Source organism: Phocoena sinus, chromosome 15, assembly GCF_008692025.1.
Source record: "Phocoena sinus isolate mPhoSin1 chromosome 15, mPhoSin1.pri, whole genome shotgun sequence".
Taxonomy (NCBI): domain Eukaryota; kingdom Metazoa; phylum Chordata; class Mammalia; order Artiodactyla; family Phocoenidae; genus Phocoena; species Phocoena sinus.
The window spans coordinates 79298272-79313029 of record NC_045777.1 but is presented as its reverse complement, the minus strand read 5'-3'; the positions used below and the strand labels follow the sequence as shown (position 1 = coordinate 79313029).

General features: G+C 49.4%; 1 protein-coding gene and 1 non-coding gene across 3 annotated transcripts in view; both read left to right on the top strand.

Annotated features, from left to right (window-relative positions):
* HIP1 (huntingtin interacting protein 1) overlaps positions 1-14758 on the top strand; it is a 154283-nt gene that overhangs the window by 93150 nt on the left and 46375 nt on the right. For both annotated transcript variants that reach the window (XM_032606529.1, XM_032606530.1), the window contains exons 2-4: positions 9712-9775; positions 13808-13950; positions 14189-14245. In XM_032606529.1, the coding sequence (XP_032462420.1) occupies positions 9712-9775; positions 13808-13950; positions 14189-14245 (264 nt within the window). The remainder of the gene's footprint in view (positions 1-9711; positions 9776-13807; positions 13951-14188; positions 14246-14758) is intronic.
* On the top strand, positions 12320-12452 carry LOC116741033. The gene has a single exon (XR_004346011.1). It is a non-coding gene; the product is annotated as a small nucleolar RNA SNORA25 (small nucleolar RNA).

Genomic DNA, 14758 nt, shown 5'->3' with positions numbered 1-14758 from the left:
AAACAAGGTATCACGTGCTGATGAGGATGGCTACTTGGAGAGGGCCAGGCCGAGCAGCCTTTTTCCTCTGTCAGCCCATCCATGTGTCAGGCACAGTGTGTGCACTGGGAGGGAACAGCAGGATCACACGGTCCCTGCCAGCACAGAGCTCACTGTCTAGTGGTGAGACCTACAACAAGCAAAGGAACCAACAAGGGAATTTCAGGTTGAGGTAAGAGCCTCTACAGGAAATAACCAAGATGGTTGTGTCATGATAAAGAGGTACTGCAGGCCAAGGGGTGGGGAGATGCTTTAGATTAGAGAGGCTGCCTAGGAGGTGGTATTTGAACAGCCGGGAAAAGAAGGAACATCCAGCCTTGCAAAGAATGGGAGGCAAAAATCTGACCATTCCAGGCATAAGGAGCATCAGAGACAGAAAGAATTTTAAATGTTTGAAGAACAAAGAGGCAGCCCATGTGGTTGGGGTGTAACAAGTAAGAGGGCAAATGGGAGTTGACACCGGTGTAGGGCTTTGTCTGCCGTGTGGGAGGGCAGGCTTCATTGGTGGTGGCGGGTTCTGTGGCAGGTGGCGTGATCTCAGGTGTGGTTTATCAAGATCACTCTGGCTTCTGGGCAGAGAGCCACTTGGGGAGGGCTAATCCACTTGGGAAGCTATTTCAGTGGTCCAGTGGGGACATGATAGAGGTTTGGGCTTGGCTGGAGGCAGAGGAGATGGAGAGATAACAGAGGGATTTGGGAGGCGGAAAGGGCAGCATTGCTGATGGGTTGGATGGGAGCATTGAGACAAAGGCAGCAGTTAAGGGTGACTTCTAGGGAGACTGGGAGAGGAATAGTTGGGCAGTGGGGCATGTTGGCAGAAATGAAGAGTTCAAAGCCATGGGCCTGGTTGAGATCACTCAGGAGCAGTAGAGATCTGGGGCGCAGCTGCTGTGGGGTAGAAAGCAAGGCAGGGGACTTCCCTGGAGGTCCAGGGGTTAGGACTCCATGCTTCCGCTGCAGGGGGCTCGGGTTCGATCCCTGGTCAGGGAACTAAGATATCCCGCATGCCACATGGTGTAGCCAAAAAGAAAAAAAAAAGAAAGTCAGGCAGGTGGATGGCATTGAGGCTGCCGAGTAAGCTGAAGGTAGCACAGTGTGGGGAAAGGGACCTGGGTTTGAATTCTGGCTCCACCCGCGGCTGCCTTTGCTTCTTTGGGCAACCTGACTTGGAAAATGGGTCAGATTCCCTACGCTCTAGGGGAGGGGGGATCAGAAGCAAATCCCCAAGTGCAGCGCCTGGTAGAGGCTCAGCTGCTACCACTAATCAATCCGGTGACAACAGTGACGACATTCTATTATTATTATTTCTGATCAAGAGAAGAATTCAAAAGACTTGACGTCGGACATCCACTTCCAAGTGTCACGGCCAAGACCAGAGCAGTCTCACTCAGTGCTGAAGGCTATGTTCGGTCTTCTGTGCCTTGCTTGTCTCTTCCCTGAGACTCATGTGACTGCGACTCGGTTCTGAATCTGTCATCCTCACTCAGGCTGCCCCCACCTTTACCATGACGTGCCCCAGCAGTCTTTTGAGTCTGTCTCTCTCCGGCATCACAGCCCACCCTCCCCATCGCCAGCCTTGTTCTTCTCCAGGAGGAGCTGACGGCCCAAAGCATCCCTTTCTGCCCTGCGCAGCAGGTATTAACAGGACCACCTGCCTCATCTGTTTACCCCAAGCCTCCAAACCTGACGTGGTGAGGGATGCAGCGTGCAGCCCCCATGCTGGGCAGCATCACCAAGGCCATCGGTGGTGGCCACCTCTGGCTTTGCTGAGCAAATGCCTACCGCCCACTGATGCCCTTTTCATTCCTTCTGTGTCCTTTCTAGCCTACTTCCTCCTTTCTCCTTCTGCCCTGCCTGGTCGCAGGTTTTCCTACACTTGGTCCAGGCACTGGGCCCTCCGGTCCCTGGCTTTGGGACCTGCCTCCCGCACCGGGCACATCCTCCGTGCCTGCCCCTGCCGTGGAACCTTTGCGAGCCAGCCCAGCCTTGGCAGCCCAAGCGCTGGTCCCTGCCAGCAGCTGTGTGCGTGACCTGACTGTGGCCAGCTGCCCCCGCAGCACGGGCCCAGGCCTGGCCCCCTGCAGAATCAAGGCCCAAAGTTTCCCCATTGGCTGCAGCCTGGCTGAGGCTGTCGTGAGGGAGCAGAGGACAGGGACGGGGGCGGTGGGGGGGGCGGGGAGCGGAAAGCCGCCCTTCCTACGGTGCCTGCTGATAATTGGCCCTCCGGAACCAGCCTGGGACACGAGGGCCAGCTGGGTCAGGAAGTGGTGTACAATGCTGCTCTTTCAGGGGGGACACTGCACGGTCTGAGGTCCTGTGTGACTCCGGCGAAATCTGTAGAACAGCCTGTTCTCAGAGGATGTTCTCTAACCTAGGCCGGAGGTGGGCAGTGGAGCCCCGAATTTCTCACCCTCTGCCCTGGGAGCGCCCCCCCAGGCATCGCCCAGCTCCGAACCCAATTATTTAATTCAGAGAAAGTCTGGGGAGGGGAGGGAAAGAGAGCAGATTTTCTCAAGAGACCATGAATCACATACCTGGTACTTTTTAGAGGCAGGCGCACTGGGAAGCAGTCATTAAGTCCTTAATGATTTAATAATTTATTAAGACTCTGCCCCGCCTTAGCAGCTGCGGGCCCACGAGGTCAGAAGGCAGGGTCCTTGCCCTTGGGATTTTAATCTTGGCGGGGAGGTAAGACAATATACTTGTTGTCAAACACACGAAGAGAAATGGGAATTTAAAAAGAAAGAAGGAACGAATTCGAAATGATTGGCCAGAGTGGCCTCGCAAGTCTAAAGGAAGGTCAAGTTTGGACTGTGCTCAGAAGACGGGGCAGGATTTTGGATGCAGAAGGAAGTGAGGGGCGTGTGACGCAGGGTGGCATCCCAGGCACCGAGCATTGCACAAGTACAGGAAACTCAGCCTAGCGTGGAACTTCCGCCCTGGATGTGTCCGGTGTCTGAGATTCCGAGGGCCCTGGAGGACCGCAGCCTGCCTTTACGGGCCCTGCCTCTGAGCCCGAAAAGCCTGCTACAGAAACCGGGTGGTGGGCCTGCAGCTGTGGGCTGGACCCTGCCCGACTTCTCGGTGGGGAAGCGTGGATTGGAGAACTTTGGGCATGTTGGCTGCAGTGGGTGGGCACTCCCAGGAACCTGCCAGAGCTGCAAGAGAAGGGTCTGTGCCAGTCCTGACCAGGGCAGCCAAGGCTTGCAGGTGTCTTGTAGCTATTGATTTGGGTAGAGACTTCGTTCCATAGCCCAGGGCTAGGCTAGGTGCTGTGTTGGGGTCCTGGGCTCGTACGGGGGCTGTGACTCTGAATGTCCACACAGAAGTTGTTTCACACTTTCCTTTTTCAGGGCACTGAAAAGGTAACTCCTCAAACTCAGGAGGACGGAGTGGCGTTTGCATCCGGTCCCTCCCCTGCTTCAAGAGCCTTCCATTGGGACTTCCCTGGTGGTCCAGTGGTTAGGACTCCGTGCTTCCACTGCAGGGGACATGGGTTCAGTCCCTGGTCAGGGAACTAAGATCCCGCATGCCACAGCGCGGCCAAAAAGAAAAAACATAAAAACAGGAGAGCCTTCTGTGGATCTCCGTGTCCACCGGGTCACAATTTCTTGCCCTTATAGCCAAAGCCCACCATCATCTGAAGGACGTTTACAGAGTCTAACAGTGAGAAGGAACCTAAAAATCACCTAATCCAGCCTGAGCCTGTAAGTCTTTTTCACAGTAACCCTAAGAAGACGTTGCCATGCCTCTGCCGGTATACTTCTCACAATGGGGAATTCTCTCTTTCATGAGACAGCTTTAAGTTTATCCAAAAACGGCCTGACTGTACTTCTACCCGTTGGTCTAGTTTTGATCTTTGGAATTATTCTTCCTTCCACATGACCACCTTTAAGAATATTGATATTCCTCTAAGTTGTCTTCAGGCCCCAGGCTTATCCCAGCCCAGGTCACTCTCTTTTAGAAGTAGTCTAGTTTGTTGGTTTCCTTCATAATGTACAAGGTCTAAAACTGAATAGTGTTTTACATGTGAATTTATCTTCATGAGGAATTAGAACCATCCCCTCCCTCATTCGGAACACTGTACACCTTTTAATACATCCAGAGCCAGACTTGCATTTTGATCAGCCACATCACAGCGTTGCTTATATTAAGTTGGCGTCAAGTAAAACACCTGTATCATTTTCACAAGTGCTGCTTTGACTCATATCTCCCCTGTGCCAGCGAGTTTAGACCTAAATATAGGAAACTTCCTTTATACCTGCTAGATTGCATCTAGTGAAGTTTCACCCATTTTTCCAGTCTGTGGAAATCATTTGGACTCTGGTTCTGTGTCTCTGTGGTGTGGAGGGCCATGTGTCATGTGGGGATTGTGACCCAGAGCCTGAGCTGTGGAGCCCCACTTCCGAGTCTGAGTTCCAGCTCTACACTGGCCGGTAGAGCAGCCTTGGGCGATTTACATAGCCTTTCTAAGCCTTGGTTTCCTCATCTGTAAAATGAAGATGATTAATACTAATACTCGTAGGATGTAGAAGTTATAAGACTTTAATGAGATAATTCATACAAAATACTTATTAACACAGGGCTGGGTAGTAAGCACTCATTGGCTGCCATTATCTTGATGATTAGAACCACTGCTACTGCCAGTTCACTTCCTCAATCTTTTAAAAATGACTGTTTCTCACCCCAAGCCCCCCCAGCCTCATTGTCCTTTGCTTACAGTCTCCCCTCAGCCCCAGATGCCTGCCTCGTTCTGCCACCTGCCCAGCTTCAAAACCTCTGCAGCATCTTTGATTCTTCCTTCTGTTATGTTCCCTGTAACTGGGAGCTCCTACTGGCCAATCCTATTGGAATTGCTTCACAGCCCACCTTGTGTCGGGTTCTTTCCATTTCACTTCCATCTTTTAGGTTGAGTCCTTTATTCCTTCACTTCTCTGCTATTAATAGCTGCCTCCTTCAACTCTCTTCCCTTCAGCTGCTTTCATCCTTTTCTGCCCCCCTCTGAAGCCCGCTGGCCCCCTGCACTCAGTGCTACCTCCCTTTCTGCCTTCACCCCCCGTTCTGCCCTTGCACACACGTGGCCCTGCAGCAGAACTGGCCCTCGCATTCCAAGCCTTTCCGGAGCTAGGCTCGAGGATCCGACCACCAGAATAGTATGACCTTGGGCAAGTGGCTTAGCCTTTCTGTGCAACAACCATAAGTGCCCCTCGAATCTGTAGGCAGCATCATTGAGAGAAGTCAGTCAATGGCAGGGGAGGCACCGGGGACAGACAGGTGACCCCTTTCTTCCTTCGACAAAGTTTCCCTGGGATATTTTCAGTTTTCAGACACACACACACACACACACACACACACACACACACACACACACACTCTACAGTTACAAACTCATGGTATATTATTTTATGTGGCTTAAGGGAATTTTAAGGATTTTTTGTTTGTTTTTGTAAGCAAGGCTCATACTGACCACAAGCTTGGGCAATTGGTCTTTGGTCCATCAGTATAAATAGATATTTGTGGACCAAGTCTAAACCCCACCCATCACAGTCCTCCCTCAAGGCCCTGACGCAGTTTCTAGCATTTCCGGCCAACATGGATTTCTCTTTTTCCATCACAGCCTGTGCTACTGGCTGTCTCTACCAACGCCCTAGAACTTGACCACATCCAGTTCGCACCCTACTGGATTTGCATCTCTTGGTGTCATCGTACATATTTAGGTCCCTTATAACTCCTTATGAACGCAGGCAACCTTTAAAGGCTCGGCAAATGTGGTCACTTTGCCCAGAGGTCTGTCTGCAGCCAGGATCCCATCATTGTTCTAGAGCCAGGAGAGAAACATAGTTGAAAGCATATAACTCACCTGAGGAAATCTGAAGGAGAGAGGATGACGTGGGACAGGCATGGAAGCAGAAGCTGAGAAACAAAGTCCAAGGAAGGACTTGTGAAGAGGAAGCTGGAAGCACTGGGTCTCCACAGGACACAAGTGCTGCCTCACTGGGAGATTTTAGGGGGATAAACTTTTTACTTCTTTCTTGCAGTATCTCTTATATGAGGTTCCTTCTGGACTGGTCTTACCGATGCACTGACAGCCCACAGCTGTGCTCAGTGGCGCCCCCTGCGTGTGCTGTAGGGGAGAGGGAAAGGAGTATCTGCATTCTCCTTGTCTTCGGAGGTGACTGAGCATGATGGGGAAAGGACCCTGTGTTAGTCTCCTGGGGCTGCCATAACGAATTACCACATAGTGTGTGGCGTAAAACAACAGAAATTTGTTCTCTCCCAGTTCTGGAGGCTAGAAGGTCAAAATAAGGGTGTCAGCAGGGCCACGTTCCCTTTGGAAGCTCTAGGGAAGAATCCATCCTTGCCTCTTCCTAACTTCTGGTGGTTGCTGGCCATCTTTCGCATTCCTTGGCTTGTAGACACATCACTTTAGTGTCAGCTTCCATCTTCACATGGCTGTCTTCTTCCTGAGTGCCTGTGTCCCTGTGTCTTCACCTGGCCTCCTTATAAGGGCACCAGTCATACTGGATTTAGGACTCACCTTAATCCAGTATGACATCATCTTAACTAATTACATCTGCAAAGACCCTGTTTCCAAATGAGATCACATTCACAGGCGCTGGGGGATTTGAACTTGAACGTGTCTTTTTTGGGAAGACACAGTTCAACCCACAACAGAGCTTATGCTATTAAAGAAGTTGAGTCTGGCTGACAGACATAGAAAACAAAGTTATGGTTACCAAAAGGGATGGGTGAGGGAGGTAGATAAATTAGGAGTTTGGGATTAACGTATACACACTACTATATATTGGGTTGGCCAAAAAGTTCGTTCGGTTAGTGAATACGTTGTTCAATAAAGCTCTTCATGAAAATGAAAAACATCTTTTATTTGTACTTAAAACCGAATGAATTTTTTGGCGAACCCAATATAAAATAGGTAAACAACAAGGATCTACTGTAGAGCATAGGGAACTATACTCAATATCTTATAATAACCTACATGGGAAAAGAATCTGAAAAGGAATATATATATATGTATAATTGAATCACTTTGCTGTACACTTGAAACTAACACAACATTGTAAATTAACTACATCTCAATTAAAAAAAAAGAATTGATTCTGGTAGAGGAAAAAAAAAATACGTGCAATAGTGGACTTAAAGAACACACCCAAAAGTTATGTAAACCAGATATAAAAGACCATATCTTGGTATAACCTATTTTGTACCAAATATACTCATATACATATACATGTACATATACATATATGACATATACATAAGTATGTATTTTTTCCAGATGAAGATTCAAACACAATAAAATACAAACTATAAAACACTTAGAGGAAAATGTAAGAGTCTACCAGTATAAACATGGGGCAGGAGAAACTGTAAGTAAACATAGAAGCTATAAAAGCTAAGATGAACATACTTCACTAGGTAAGGCAATCAACAACCATGGGAACATATAAGGAAATACTCAAAACTTCCTAGCAGTTAGGAAATTACAAGTTCATGATGAAATGTCGCTACACCCGTAAGACCGGCAAAAATGAAAAGAAGTTGGAGGGGATACTTTTGAACATTGCCAGTGGAAATGTGAATTGTTAGAGCCTGTTTACAAAGCGTGATGGCAGCCTTGTTTAGATCCTGATTAGAACAGTTGCAAGAAAGTTGTTTGTTTGTTTAACACAAGAGAGAAATGTGAACACTAACCATTTGATGACATTAAGAAATTATCCTGGACTTCCCTGGTGGCGCAGTGGTTGAGAGTCCGCCTGCCGATGCAGGGGACACGGGTTCGTGCCCCGGTCCGGGAAGATCCCACATGCCGCGGAGCGGCTGGGCCCGTGAGCCATGGCCGCTGGGCCTGCGCGTCCGGAGCCTGTGCTCCGCAACGGGAGAGGCCACAACAGTGAGAGGCCCGCGTACCACAAAATAAATAAGTAAATCGCTGCGATCTTTAATTGCACACTAAATAAAAAAAAAAAAAAAAAAAAAAAAAAGAAATTATCCTTAAAATTTTAGGTGTGATCATAGTATTATGGTTAAATTTTAAAGAGTCTTTTTTTTTTTCTTAGAAGTTCTTATTGAAATATTTACTGGTAAAATGGTATAATGCCTAGAATTTACTTCAGATAATCCAGGGAGCAAGGGAATCAGTGACCAATGGTATAAAGCAAGGGTCAGCACACTAGAGGTGCAGGCCAAATCCAGACCACCTCCTGGTTTTGTAAATAAAGTTTTATTGGAATTCAGCCACAGTCATTCAGTTCCGTATTCATTTAGTATCGCTGAGGTGGCTTTTTCCCTCCAGCAGCAGAGCTGAATAGTTGTGATGGAGAGCATGTGACTTGCAAAACCTAAAATATTTACTAACTGGCTCTACAGAAAATGTTTGTGACCCCTCACCCATAAGGATGCATGTTTGGATGCAAGTTCATAATAATTGGTGCTGGGGACCGACTATATGAGGGCTTATTAGACTAATCATCATATTTGTGTGTGCTTGGACTTTTCCATAATGAAAAGTTTAAAAAAAAAAAAAAAGTGGACCCAGTAATCTCACTCCTAGTACTCTATCCCTTGGAAACGAAAGCCTCAATTCATAAGGATGTATGTATAAGAATGTTTACTAAAATAGTTTACTGGAAATAAATTGCCTCCCAATACGGGATGCTATAAATCACATCCACCCACGCCATGGAATATTATGTTATCTTTTTAAAGAATGAGCTAGCGTTTTACCAGTTCACTTGGAGAATGTTTCATGGGATATTTTCAAGTGAGAAGAGCAAGATGTGAAAAGTCTGTGCATGAGAGTCCCAGTTTTATAGAACAGTGACAAAAATAAGCCCTTCGGGATGTAGGGGTGTGTGTGTGTGTGCGTGCGTGCGTGCACGCGTGCAGGATGCATAACGGGTTGCTAACATGGGTTGGGGGTAGAATGATGTCTGTGGAAGGAAGCAAAGCAAAACAGAAAAAGGCTGTATTTCAAAAAACAGCCTACACGATACGATCCCATGTATGTGTGTGTGTAAGTTACATTTACAGGTATAACGTGCTTTGCTTACTTCAGAAGAGAGTTACGATTTTTAAAACGACCAGAAAGGAGTGAATATTCGTCCTGCCCTAGGATAGAAGTAAGAAAATAAAAGGGAATTTGGTTAGGAGCTGGAAAGTGCCCAAGAGCAGGGAAACAAGAGAGGAGAGTGACCACTGTCAACCCGGGCCAGCTAGGGTAGGCTCCATGGAAGGTTCTAGCTGTGAGAGAGGGGGTGGCTGGACGGTCTTTGAGCCACAGCCCCTCCCTGATCTCAGCGCCTCTTCCTCCTGCTCCCGGAGAAATAATGTTTCCCTGGAGGATGAAAGGCATCCCTTTGTGCAGGCTTTAATTGCCATGTTGGGCCAAGTGAATGAGTGGCATGCGGGCGCAGCAGCTGGGCACAGCCAATGCCAGGCAGCAAAGCCCGCTGCCTTAGGACAGCCCGGGCCAGCTGGCCTGGGAGTGCTGCCCACCTCTGCCCCCCGCAGGGGGGCCCTGCAAGGGGACAGTGGAGCAGAGGGGTCTGCGGAGGGAGGAGAAGGGGCGGGGCGTCTGGGAGGGTCCCAGCCACTGTCAGAAGCTTATTCATCTCATCCTCCTTCCCCTCCCCCCTCCCTCTTGTTTTTCAGACTGTCAGCATCAATAAGGCCATTAATACGCAGGAAGTGGCTGTAAAGGAAAAACACGCCAGAAATATCCTTTTAGATGTTGCTTGGAGGACCGACCCCAAGGGGGGTCAGATGGCGGGGGGCGGGGGTGGGGGGGTGGGGAATGAGGTCGGGGTGAGGCATCCTTGCTCAGCTTCAGGAAGGAGAACCGCCCCCCACCGGCCAGGCCCCAGCAGGGTCTGAACAGTGTGGGTTGGCAACAGCTGGCCTCAGAGCCCACAGCCTGTTGAGGTGGAAGGGACCAAAGCGGCCATCTGGCCCAGTCTCGCCTCTCTCCTGGGACTTAGCTTTTCAGAACTACCGAGTCCTTTGAATTTACTCTCCTTTGAGAGATTTCCTCGGGGCACCAGAGGGGTTTTCACCTGTACCATCAAAGCGCTCTGGCCCTGCACCTTGCCACACTGACCACCCCCTTGGAGACATGCTCAAATGCCCTTCTCTGGACATGAAAGCAAAACAGAGGCCTTGGCGGCAGCGGTTGGCCTTAAGCCGACACAAGGGCTCTACCATGGGAATCAGAGCCACTTGTGTGAACTGGTTCACCCCAAACCAGAGGGAAGAAGATGAGAAGATCAGGGTGGACTAGGGAACTGGTGATTTGAAGATTTTTGCAAAGCCCCCCACACCAAGTTGGTGGAGGTCCTGGGTGACCACTGTCATGGGTCTGTGGCTTTGGAGGGAAGTGCAGGCAACCTGGCCGATGGATTCCTCGGGACCTGCCCTTGAGGTCAAGTCCAGGTACTCGAGGGCTAATCCCCGAATCCTGGAGGAGAGGCTGCCAGTGGGCCAAGGCTTGGTCTCTGTGTGTGCTAGGGCCAAGCACAGGGCAAGGGGAGGCTGGGCTTCTGTCTGCGATGGGAAGTTCCTTCTTGCTGGGGCTCAGCATGGTGGCTGCACCACAGCCAGTTGGGTTGGAACAACCTATCTTGAAGTCATCCCACCCCCGCCCCTCTGTGGAGGAGACCCTCCAGGTTAGAAGGCCATGGAAGCCCGGCACTGCCAGTGCGATGCCCAGAACAGGTCAGGCCCTCAGGAAATGTTGCTAAGAGCATGCACTGCTCTTCACTGGAAGGAAAGCAGCTTGTCTTTAGCAGAATATGCTTTGGTTGGAATTAGGGCTTTGCTGCAAGATGGGGCTATAGAACCTCTACCAGGTACCCCAGAAGCCTGGCCCAACCGTGAGCCTAGCCAGACCTTGCCTTTTTATGCCCTTGATGCTTTACTCAGTCAAGAAAACCAAACCAAGAAAAGCCCTCATTATTGGTGGCCCAATTGATTTTCACAGGGAGTTACCCAGTCTTGACCCTTCCCTGCTAAGAATACTGATCAGTCAGTCTGGTGCAAGATATGAAGTAAGAGAGAGACAGTTGTCACAGGACAGTGTGCTCCTCTGGATGGGTGTGAGCACAGAGAGGGCCAGGCCTGTAGTGGCCGGGCCAGGTCACACCTTGCCAGGGAGGCTCCCTGGGGTGATGGAACAGACCTAGAGGGAGATTCTGAAATCTCATCTCTGGGGCTCTCTGACTTTCTCTGGGACCTCGAGTGGGCCCAGTGGGACCTCTGTGAGCCTTAATTCCCTTGTCTGTCAAATGAAAGTGTTGGCTAAAGAAGCTTTCAAAGGCCTAACATTCCAGCTCTGACATTCTGGGAGTCTCTCTGCCTCACAATTTCTAAGGGGTGGATAAATGTTGAAAAGATCCACTCCATACAGTAGGGTTTTAAAGGCTAAAGATCTCACAAAACATTTATTATTTATCAGTACTTTTAAAGAACATCAGCTACCCTCATTACCAACTGAATGAGCATTTGGAAACCTGGTTTCATTTAGAAATGCTGTTCAGACAACCATTTATCCCTGGTGCCTGACTGGTGAACAGGTTGACACCCCCAACTGTGGTATCCACTCCTGGAGGGCTGAGGACTGAAGTCTTACTTTCTTTATATCCCCAAGTGCCTGACACGAATTGGGTGCGTTAAAATGCTTAGAAAATTAAAGAAAGACAGAAAGGTCTGCTTGCCTCTTTCCAAGCCGGGGTGCCCGGCCAGCTCCACACGTCCCTGGCTTCTGTTTCGGGAGATTGCTCTCCGGTAAAGGAGCCACAACCTACTGTGAGAAATCATCTCAGTTGAGGGTAGGGGGCTGTCCATCTTCTCCTCTTGGCTTCCTTCTAGTCCCAGGGGGCTGTGCTTGAGGTGAAACCATAAGTTATTTCAGAATCTCTCTAAGACCAAAAGCTGATTTCAGCTTCTAGACCCAAAAGTCCGTTTTCAAGGCAGCCCCTCTCGAAATGCAAATTTCAGTCCAGGGAGAGAACTTTACCACACTTTCCAGCTCAGAAGCAAAACAACATGTCTTTCGGGTGAGTCTCATGGTTTCTAACCTGAGGCAAGTCTTTCCTAAATGGTGCAGTGCTTCTTACCTGAGCCTGGATTAAAAAGCCGCAAGTTCTGAGGACATTGCCATACTTGGGGTTAATGGTGCCCAGTTACCGGGTGTGTGAGGCCTGTGTAAGCATCCATTACAAAAGAAATGTGGAAATCCTCTACTTGCCTCAGAAAGGGCTCCCTTAGGTCATTTCAGAGAGGACTGATGGGACTAAATCCAGGAGCTCTTAACGCTGTGACCAAAGATTGAGTTCTCTATTGGATATAATATTAATAGTAACTCGATAGTGCTGTGTTTTCCTGATGGAGATACAAGCCACTCATCCATGATTGGTGATGTGGGAAAGTTAAAATAAATGTAAATGTCTTCCAAGTTAAAAAAAAAAAAAAGTGGGAGGGGCTCCCTAATTACGGAGGCCTGGAGCTCTGTTAAAGTCACTCGAGGCCAGAAGGACATTTATTACACGCAAAGCGTGGCAGGCACTCCACGTGGCGGGTGTGTTTGGAATTGGATCTCAGAAGGAAGTGGCCCCAGGAGTCCTCATACAGGGAATTCAAGGTGTTGGGAAATGAAGGCACCCCTGAACGAGGCCAGGAAGGTTTTTAGAAGAGGTGGAGTGAAAGCGTCATTTTATTTATTTATTTACTTATTTATGGCTGTGTTGGGTCTTCGTTGCTACGTGTGGGCTTTCTCTAGTTGCGGTGAGCGGGGGCTACTCTTTGTTGCGGTGCACAGGCTTCTCACTGTGGTGGCTTCTCTTGTTGCTGAGCACGGGCTCTAGGCGTGCAGGCTTCAGTAGTTGTGGCACACGGGTTCAGTAGTTGTGGCTCACAGGCTCTAGAGCGCAGGCTCAGTAGTTGTGGCACACGGGCTTAGTTGCTCCACGGCACGTGGGATCTTCCCGGCCCAGGGCTCGAACCTGTGTCCCCTGCATTGGCAGGCGGATTCTTAACCACTGCGCCACCAGGGAAGTCCCAAAAGCATCATTTTTAAATTTAGGGAAAATACATTTTAAACAAAGACTGCCTCTTTCAGGGTAAGAGCACAATGCGTAATGGGAGAGGAGTCAGACGCTACCTGGAAGAGAAGCCAAGGGTGTCAGTAGCCAGGGGGTAGGGTCCCCAGCAGGGGCCAGGGCACTTGAAGAGCTGAAGCACACCCTTGCTTTGGAATCGTGTACAAGAAAGAATTTTGAGAGGCTGTATTGTGTTGTTAAAATGTTAGCTGTAATTATACACACACACCACACCCTCCACCCACCTCCCCACAAAGGCCCTACCACAAACTCGGCAAACCTAGAGGAAGGGCAGAGTCTGTCTTCCCACAGCAAAGTCCTAATTCCAACCGAAGCATCTTCCCACTAAAGGCCAACCAGAGCCACTGCTGGCCCAGAATGCACTTGTGCAAGTTAGGATAAGACACCTCTCCCAAAAGACATGGCTGTCTCTTTGGAAATCATCTAATAAAATGGATTTTATTAGAAGGAAGCACTTTTTTGCCCTCCGCCAAAATACTGCCAGGATACTTGTACAGATCTGTGGTGGCTTCATTATAAGCGGTGCCCTCTGATGGGTAGTGCCAGGCGCCATGAACAACACACAGCCCCCGCGGTGGCCTTTAGAGGCTTCATCCCAGGGTTGGTTGCCTTTGTTTTCCATGACCTTCCCTCACCGTGCATACTGGGCACCCACCATGAAAAGGGGGCGCAGACCTTTTGGTCTGTTGTCAACCGGCTGCCCCTCTCCAGCAACGCTGTGCTCTGCTGGAAGTTCTGCCACGTGTTCCACAAACTCCTCCGGGATGGACACCCAAACGTGAGTTCCTGGGGCTGCAGGGGATGGGCAGGGATCCAGGGACCCATGTGGGGAAAGTGCAGTTGCCTGAGTCACAAGAGCCACTCTCCACTCTCGCACAGGGGATGGCAGCTGCCCCCATCTCCTGGCCTCTTGGGTACCAATTTCATAGACGGCTTCGTCTCTCTCCCATCACCCTCTCTCCTCCACCCCAGACCCATGTTTCACCATCCTCTGTCTCCTCTCCTTCTCTCTCTAGGTCCTGAAGGACTCTCTGAGATACAAAAACGAATTGAGTGACATGAGCAGGATGTGGGTGAGTTTGGACACGCACCCAGGGGCCACCTGTGCCACCTTATCCTTTCCCAGAGGACACAGAACAAGGACTGTGGAATGGAGCAAATTCATCTCTTTCAGCTTGTTTAGCATTTCTCTCATGAACATCAGGGAGGGAGCCAAAGATGCTCCCAAATGGAACCATGATATCCACAGTCTTACCTGGGGTCCCTGGAAGCTGTAGGGAAGTTCTAGGGCTTGGGAGCTTCTCCTGCCGATGGAAGCTCATGTCATAATGCTCTCTGGGCATTGGGATCCTTCAGCAGTGACACTGTCACAGTTCCTACTTCTTTTCTTCTACTGGTCCCATTGGGGTCACAGTACATTGAGAACTGGCATTCCCAATCCTTAATGCCAGTGGTTTTTCTTTCCTGTCTAGGGATTCTCAGTGCCTTAGGAAGAGGGAGGAGGTAGGTGGCAATATCAGAATACATTGAAAAGAGTGGTTTTGTACACATACCGGAATCCCTCTAGATTCAAGGAGTATGTGTAT